General features: G+C 33.6%; 1 protein-coding gene across 1 annotated transcript; it reads right to left on the reverse strand.

Annotated features, from left to right (window-relative positions):
* Window positions 1-1,173: 1,173 nt before the first annotated feature.
* Window positions 1,174-2,982, reverse strand: LOC108225516 (transcription factor bHLH94). Its single transcript, XM_017400402.2, has 3 exons — window positions 2,325-2,982; window positions 1,592-2,005; window positions 1,174-1,459 (listed from the first exon to the last, which is right to left on the reverse strand). Exons 1-3 carry the CDS (start codon window positions 2,796-2,798, stop codon window positions 1,343-1,345), a joined length of 1,005 nt encoding a protein of 334 aa, XP_017255891.2. The 5' UTR covers window positions 2,799-2,982; the 3' UTR covers window positions 1,174-1,342.
* Window positions 2,983-9,150: the final 6,168 nt, after the last annotated feature.

Raw genomic sequence — 9,150 nt, forward strand, 5'->3', positions numbered from 1 at the left:
TTTATGAACCATCTTTCATCTTTACCCTCTCATATTTATTATTCCAATATACCACTAGCTAATACTACAATAAGAAATCAACATAATAAATATGGTCAAAGATATGTGTGAAATGAGCAAAAGGCTCATCTAAATTGGGATGGAGAGAGTATTATGTTAGGATTCGATATGTGAATAACAAACAAACAAGTCAGGATAAATTATCATGAAAATGTAAACAGGGATTTTCAGTTTGAATGTGTAAGAATATTGCCATTATTGTAAGAATGTTTTTCACACCTTCACTTTTACTGCTGTACTAGGGATTATAAACAAAAACCGTACAGCTTCATGGCCCCCATAATGTCGTTCAACTGTTGATAAAGGAGAGAACTCAGGTACAAAATTATTTAATACCTAACGATATTATATCTTGCTTTTTACTACTAGTACATTATTATGCTGGCATTATTTAGTCAGGAAGATAGCGGATCGAATCTGATTCAAATCGAAATCAAGTTTTCCGTTTGGTTGATATTGATGCTCTCATGTGATTAGTGGATTTGCATATAATATATTCAGAATTATCATATGTTTTTTAATAGATTTATTAATTATTTTTTGGATGACAATGACTTGTATAACCTCAATTTATAATACACAGTAATATTATAATTATACTCATCATCTACTCCCTGTCCTCCCTCATAAATTACGTATCATCTAAATATGATGGTCCTTGAACGATCGTAAAAGTATTAATTAAAGTCTCCCTATCCTCCTTTATAAATTACGATCCATCTAAATATGATGGTACTTCGACAATTAGAAAAGTCTTAATTAAAATCGTTTAAGGAGTAATAACATGAATTTACAATGCAAACAAACCTGTTACTCCATCTGTCCCATTTAATTCTATACGTTTCTTTTCAACTGTTTGATACGCATTTCAATGCTCTTATAAAATGTAGTTCTGTAACTTATTTTTGAGATTTTTTTTTCTGAATAAAAATTTAACATCCAAACTTTAATTCAGAAAAAAATTTAAAAAATATATTGCACAACTATACTTTACAAGAGTATTAAAGTTCGTGTCGCGTACCCTTTTCCAACATATACTATTCAGAGGGACGGAGGTAGTACTTATTATTATTAGGATTGCAACATCTTATTTTATGATCGAAGACCATAACAGAGGGAACACATTCAAATTTTAATATATTTTAAATATATGCAAAGTAATGTTTTGAAGATTGGTCTTGCACTAAGACATTATTACACATGGTACACTACTTTTAAGTGACCACAGGTTGGTTTCAGCAAATCTGAGAGTGGAAATTAATCAAGTTAAAACAAAAAGAAATTACTGATGAAGAAAATTAGGTGAAAAACAACCTCCTTCTATTTGGATTTTTGCAAGGATCTGATTCACAGCTGTTGCTATTTCTTCTCCAGAATTCAGTTTGCAATCATCTTCCACCTGCATGCACATGCCATCATAAAAACGAAATCACTATAATTCCGTTATCGCTCCCTTTACAGAATGTCGAAGTGTGCTCAAGTATAAGAATGATGTGAGTGTTTTGTGTGAAACAAGTAATGAATAACTAACCTTGACACTGAGTGAATAGAGGACAATTTGATCAAGACTTGTGACGCTGAGATGGAGAATAGTTAGTCTAAGGATTTGCAACTCATGCACCAATTTCACAAGCTGTCTAGGCCGCGATTTGGATCGAATTTTCATATTTGCATGGTTCTCCACCATGGCCACTTCTATATCAGCCATGGCAGATAATGAATGGCCTTCTTTGGCCCATGGATTATCGTCGGTGATCATGGACTTCTCTCTGTCGCTTGCACTTGTCGAGTATTGGGGAAAAGCAAAGAATTCAGCAAACGGAGATGAAGTATCTTTAGCATCAAAGTTTTGATTGTGCTGATTTTGTACACTGAGGCATTGTAGTTGGTGCTCAAGTTCCTTAACGTAATTGATGGCGCCGCCAACTATCGATGCTTGATCAGCCTATTGAATCACAGCGATAAATGCAACTCGTTAATTGAAAAAAACGGTACTCTCTTCGTCTGAGCAGTTTGTTTACGTTCACTGTTTGCACGCATTTTGACGCTTTTATAAATTATAGTTTCATAACATTTATTTATTTATTTTTTGAATAAAAGTCTAAACGCCAAACTTTTATTCAGGATTTTTTTTAAAAAAAATATTATGAAACTATACCTTATAGGAATCTCAAAATACGTGTCAAAAGATAACATAAAGAACCTGCTCCGTCGGGAGTATAGTGAACTGTGTTGCTAAAAAAAAGAGAAAGAATATGTCATACCCTTTGGACGTAAGACTCAGGCATGAGTGACCGGAGCAAGGAGAGATACTCATTCATCTGTTTACGACGGTTGCGCTCGACGGCAATGTGAGTCATTCTTTGGTTCTCAATGTCCTCCAAGTTCCTCTTGTTTCTTGACCTTCTTTTCTTAGGTCTACAAGAGATTGTTGTGGAGGTTTCAGACGGGGGAAATTCCTGTGGAGCTGATTTTATTTCTGTGGTTTCGAACTCCACGGAGGAATTGCACCCTCTTTGCTCCACATGTGATTCTACTAAATGAGAGAGATCAGAAGTGTTGTTGACAAAGTTTTCAGCTCCACTCTCAAGTATATTGAGACTACCGAGTTGTTCTTCTGTTTGGACTAGATCACACTGTGAGCTCCAATTGTAACTTCCTTCGAATATATCGTAAATGTCTATACTATTTTTGTAACTATACAGGTCTTGGAATGCTATAGCCTCTTCCAGTGCCATCTCTCTCTCTCTCTCTCTCTCTCTCTCTCTCTCTCTCCTCTCTCTCTCCCTCCTTCTCTCCCCCTACTCTCTCTCCCTCCCTCCCTCCCTCTCTCTCTCTCTCTCTCTCTCTCTCTCTCTCTCTCTCTCTTTCTCTCTCTCGGTTTAAGATGAAAAATGATGTGGGTTTGAGAGCCAAGATTATGAGATACTTAAATCCTTTGGAAGCACAGACATAAATAAGCAGAGACATCTGTTTCTCAGAGACTGTATGGGGCATTCGGGGTTTTAAAATAAGGAACATAATTCTAATATTGTCACCATATCGCACGTGGAAATGTTGTGAATTTTATATGAATCGAGTGCCCCATTTCAAATTTCCGTGTGTTACCATGGTACAGAGCCCGCGGCTGTTATTAAATGAAAAGTTCTTTTTGACTTGTGACTTAAAAATCTTGCTTATTTTTGCAGGTCTTTGGTTCGAGTTACCTGGTATATGCGGAGACTGAGGTTTGATTGTATATTTCTCATTCCGTTTTTTAATTAAAAGAGTAAACTTTAGATTGTATATTTCTTATTCCGTCTTTTAATTAAAAGAGTAAATTTTAGGGTCGTGGACAAAGTTTACACTGATTTTCAAAATGTTGGTCAGAGTTTCAAATTCTCAGGAAGGTGGCCAAACTTTGGCAATTATCGATTTTAATATCAATCAAAAGTCCTCTTACAATGATATATTACATCAATACCTAAACATAACCACCAAGTAAAAATCTTCCTCATAAAAGAAGGAAACAAATCCTTTTCTTATTCTACAACATTACTAACGATATATATATAAATTCAAGATTTGTATAGTGATTTTAAGATGATTATAAATTCAAGATTTGTTGTTTTGAAGCATGCAGTTTGTAATTTGTGGACTGGTTCTAGTTGTGTTGCAATTTCTGGGACCAATGAGATCTCACTTCCCGCTTTTTAAAAGTGTAATTCCGGTTAAATTAAATCGGTTTCTTCTTTAATTTGACACAACGTGCATCGTTAAATTAAATTGGTCTCTTCTTTGATTTGAGTACTGTGTACAGTACTCGACGTTCCGATCGAATACAAATTATTTAAAGCATATTAATCGTCGTCGACAACATATAGTGACACTAGTTCAAGTCCAAGAACATTGATTAGCATCTTTTTCTAATTATACTATTCTGACTTATCTATGATCAGTATTACTAATTACTAATATTTTAATGGAGAAGTTTCCTTAACTTCAAATTAGACTTGGGATTAAATGAATCTAGAGATAGTTAGTCAAGGTAATATCATCTCAATATGCATGATCTGACTTCCCTATATCCTAAGCTACACAACTAAAACAAACAACCACAACCCGTGAGATTAATTTATTATTTTGCACAGTAATTAATAATTATTGTATTCCAGTTCTGCTAATTTAAGACTAGACAAAGGTATGGCCTTATGATTAATCCTATCACATTCTGCTATTCGTGCTACATATCCAGGAAGTATATAGTATAGGTCCATACCGTCATGTACATGTGTGCGGAAATAGGAGGTTAACGCAGGCAGAAGTCGAGTTTCTATTTAGAATTTGATTATGTTTCGTATTTGATAATTTGAGCTTCCATTGATTTCAAATATTTAGATAAAATATTATATATTAGTCCCGAGTCATTTCGATTAATTCCTGATTCCGCCACCGTATCATTGATGATATTTGTGTACTTAATCGCGAGCTGGTGGATTAAACATCTTGAGCAGTTTTATGGGTAAATGAATAGGAGTTTATTATGGTTGCCCGTGAACCATGATAACAATATCACCACACACAGCTGCCCATCAACCACTAAGCAACTAACCACTCCATATCTGGAGATCCATGTCCTTGACAGATTCTGCAGCAGCCTTTAATTTCAGGGTCCAGAAACATGTTTAACATGACGCACTTGGAAAAATCGAGTACATTAACAGATATCGAGGAGCTCAAGCTAACAGAGACAGTAAACCATATTGACATTGCTAATAAAATCACAATGGAAGATTAGCACTACAACAAAACAGGATATTTACGACGGAAATTAAGAATTTAGGAATTAGGATCGGTAGGTCATCTCGTGGATGACACAAATTTCATATGGAAATGAAGTCGTGATGATAGCAGAGGGGAAAGCTAGAGTGTTAGATCTAAATATGTACAACCAATAATCATCTTATGTGATATTATTAAGGTTAATTACAACAAAACACGTATATGAGAAGCGTACTTCATTCCATAGCTGTAGATACACTACAGCAATTCTGGCCAATTACGACGGATATCTTACGACGGAAAAGGCGGAGCGCAAAACTTACGACGGAATACCAACATTCGTCATATTTTCTCGTCAATACTTACGACGTAACAACCTTCCGTCGCATGTTTTGCTAGAATTCATGCGCGCTCTAATAAAAAATAATAAACCGGGATATTAACCGGGATTGTCAAACTTGATCTTCCACAGACTTCATTTCCAGCAGCTTGTTGTTACTTCTGGATTAAGTCCATTCATCAAAGACTTTTTCTGATCGACAGACACAAGCGATTCCGGTTTTGCAGTTTCAACAGTCGGCAACAACACTCCTGGACTTTTTATCCGAACCATAAACAGTTGCAGCTGATGCAGGCTCGTTCAAATTAAGTCAAAAATAACACCAGTGACCTTCATTGTTAGCCTCCGCAGATCATTAATGTCTTCACAAAATCAAAAATATTCATATTTTCTCATCACATTATCATATCATTAAAACCATAAAATCCAAAAATTAAGAGTAGGCTAGGGGGAAAAAAAAAATACCCGTTTGTTATTTTAGTTAAGATTATGATTTGGCCTACCTATGTTCTTCTTATGCTCTTTATATTATTGATATTATTGATAAGTTGTGATTTCTCAATCAAGGTTGCCCTCTTTAAAACACACAATCAAAAAAAAAGTGTAACCTAGCTAGTTTCATATTCTTATATGGTACTCCCTTTTACTTGTCATTGTTGCAAGTAGAATCATAATATCTTCCTCACTTCATTTTAATTTTAGAATTATATGATAATTTGGAAAATTTATAACAATTATCACAAGTCGTAGTTATGTTTGCCACAATATATACATAAAAAGTTATTCTTAAACATAAATATGCCACATGATTCTTCCACGTATGATTGATTTTGGTTTACCAAAGGAACATACGATTGGAAGTTGAAACCAAAATTAATGAAATTTAAGCTCATATGAAAGCTCCTGCTTGCTCGAAAAAATATTTTACTTTCAAACATATATAAACTTAAGTTATTCGTTGGCAACAATACTAAACAAAAAAAAATTCAGCTAGTTGATAGATTTAAGAAGCCGAGAAACTTGGACATTTCACACAGTTAACTCCAAACATATATTCTATTAGCCTATGCAAACTTGTAGGGTTGGTACTATATATTATCAATACTAAGTACATTCTAGCAAATAATTAGAAACCATTTCTTAGTTTTATAGACCAAGCTCAAGGAAATCGACCATGATTTGCGCATAAATGCTTAATTATATTCTTAACTTTAATGAAACAAATTTGAATTTCGCTCATGAATGCGAATTGATAGCCTTGTTTTAAAAAGAAATTGGAATGCAAGGGCTAATAAAAAATTATCAAATAGGTATCTATTAGTGTAATCAATCTAATATTGATGTTGCATCTTTCCTTGTTTTAACTCGGTAAAAAACTAGTAGCATTCCATATCCTCGAGATTAAGTTAAGTTGTATTATAGCAACACTAAGGAAACTGCAAGGGACAAAGCCAAAAAAAATATTGTTTCACTATCACATGATGTTCACATGGTACCAACCATATTAAGCCAAGAATAAGAAAATCTCATAAACATAATTAGAAGTTCAAAGCACTGAAGCAGAACATTTATGGTATAGATTTTATTATACAGTATTTATAATGAAGAAATTATTGGTCATCGCCCAATTTCTTTAAAAGATTTAAGAGTGTTCATTTGTGTGCCATGTTGTTGTCATATATAATATACATCAAATAAGGCATACCTCTTTACTAATATATGATAGTTCTTTTTCCGTAAGTTTTACTGTTAATTAGTGTGTGTTTGAAAAATATTTGACATCTATTGGCTCATACAATTAATGTTAAAATATTTAAAAATATTCCCATTCAGCAAACCAAAGAAGAGAATTCTGAGCATTGCTGAACAAATTTTCCTATGTAAGATGCCCCTAATTTATTATTACTTTCCATAAGAAAAATTTTGACTTTAAATATATAGATTTCGAGGGCCCTAATTCAAGTGAGTCAATGGCGGGGCATCAGGTCCTCTATGGCCCTTGTTTATACCTACGGAGGAATTATATGTTTCACATGACTACTAATTAGACATCATTTCGATGCAATTTTGGATAGGTTGGATATGTTATATGCAAAGACGATTGAATGGTGGTACTAATTAACTCTTACTTTTAAGATCTGCATTACTAGTCATCAAATCGGTTATTAAAATATAAATCCATCAAAACTCTTGCTTTTAAAATAAATGAACCTTCAAAAAGATTAATTGGTACATATATTGCTATTCTCTATTGCAAAACAAGAAAAACAATACAAGAACCAGTAGCATATTAATTATAATTCTAGCAATTTGAATCTACTAACGAAGCTCTTTCAATTCAGATCTCCAAGATAATTACCAGCTTAATCAATCATGTGCACCGTTTGCAACATGATCATTAGCAGCATGACCGTTCTCCACTGGCGGCTGCATTTGGGGGGGTTCATTCACAGCGTGGCCATCAACAACTGGTCCATTCTGTGGTAGACCTTGGGGAGGCACAGCCGTCACAGGTTCTCCCAAAGCAGGCGGTGGATCAAGGATGTTGATTAACTCATCATCGGTTGATTCATCCCCAGGCATTCCGTTGTTAACTGGTGGAGGAGGAGGGGTTGGGGCTTGAGCAGCAACATGTTGATGCTGGTGATCATTTAGACGGTGTCTCAACAGGTCCATATGAGATTAGAAAGGCCGGTTGTTACAATCAAAGCAAAGGAACACTCCATCATGAACCCCGCCGCCATTTGTGATGTTGTGGTGGTGGTGCTGGTTAGCCATTTCTCGAATATACTGAATATAGTAGAATTATTCACTAAGTACATTAAAGCAAATAATTAGAAACCATTTCTCAGTTTTATAGATCAAGCTCAAGGAAATCGACCACGATTGACGCATAAATGCTTAATTATATTCTTAACTTTAATGAAACAAATTTGAATTTTGCTCATGAATGCGAATTGATAGCCTTGTTTTGGAAAGGAATTGGAATGCAAGGGCTAATAAAAAATTATCAAATAGGTATCTATTAGTGTAATCAATCTAATATTGATGTTGCATCTTTCCTTGTTTTAACTCAGTAAAAAACTAGTAGCATTCCATATCCTCGAGATTAAGTTAAGTTGTATTATAGCAACAATAAGGAAACTGCAAGGGACAAACCCAAAAAAAACATTGTTTCACTATCACATGATGTTCACATGGAACCAACCATATTAAGCCAAGAATAAGAAAATCTCATAAACATAATTAGAAGTTCAAAGCACTAAAGCAGAACATTTATGGTATAGATTTTACTATACAGTATTTATAATGAAGAAATTATTGGTCATCGCACAATTTTTTTAAAAGATTTAAGAGTGTTCATTTGTGTGCCATGTTGTTGTCATATATAATATACATCAAATGTAACGCCTGTAATATTTGACTTATATATATTATAGTTTTCATTTTTGGTGGTATATAAATTTTCGTGTTTTAATTGCCAAATTATGTAAATTTGACTTGTTTATCGTTATGTGACTCCCGATTATAGTTAGAATGTATTTGTATGATATTTGACGAATAAATCTCGCTACGCGATCAAATGATATTACTAGTTGCGACGGTTTTAACTTTATATTAATAAATGTGATCGTTGTCGCTACCCGATTTAATAATAATAGAGATATATGCGATTTAGTGATATTTGATGAATTGCGAGTAGCCGATGAACTTTAACTTGTAAAATAGCGTTTTGATGTATATTTCTCTCGAGATTTTACGTGTATTATATTCGTACTTTTATATTTATGTATAATGTGAATATTAGAGCTTAAATTGCATATATTCTTTTAAAATTCATTCTTTGTCCAAAATTTTTGAAACCTATTTTATTAAACTTCTAAAATCCCATATTATTTGTGATATTAATTTCAAGATTTATAGATTTGTACTTTATTTATTAAAACTTTTCCTTTTAATACTCTTTTAATCACATTTTTATTAATTAG

This window comes from Daucus carota, chromosome 6, assembly GCF_001625215.2.
Source record: "Daucus carota subsp. sativus chromosome 6, DH1 v3.0, whole genome shotgun sequence".
In the NCBI taxonomy this organism is placed as follows: Eukaryota; Viridiplantae; Streptophyta; class Magnoliopsida; order Apiales; family Apiaceae; genus Daucus; species Daucus carota.

Excerpts from the sequence above, each read along its gene's own strand:
- LOC108225516 (XM_017400402.2), bottom strand. The coding sequence starts at position 2,798 with ATGGCACTGGAAGAGGCTATAGCATTCCAAGACCTGTATAGTTACAAA. Across the intron at positions 2,006-2,324 it reads CTGAGTCTTACGTCCAAAGG|GCTGATCAAGCATCGATAGT; the intron begins GTATGACATATT and ends GTGATTCAATAG. Across the intron at positions 1,460-1,591 it reads TCTATTCACTCAGTGTCAAG|GTGGAAGATGATTGCAAACT; the intron begins GTTAGTTATTCA and ends ATGTGCATGCAG.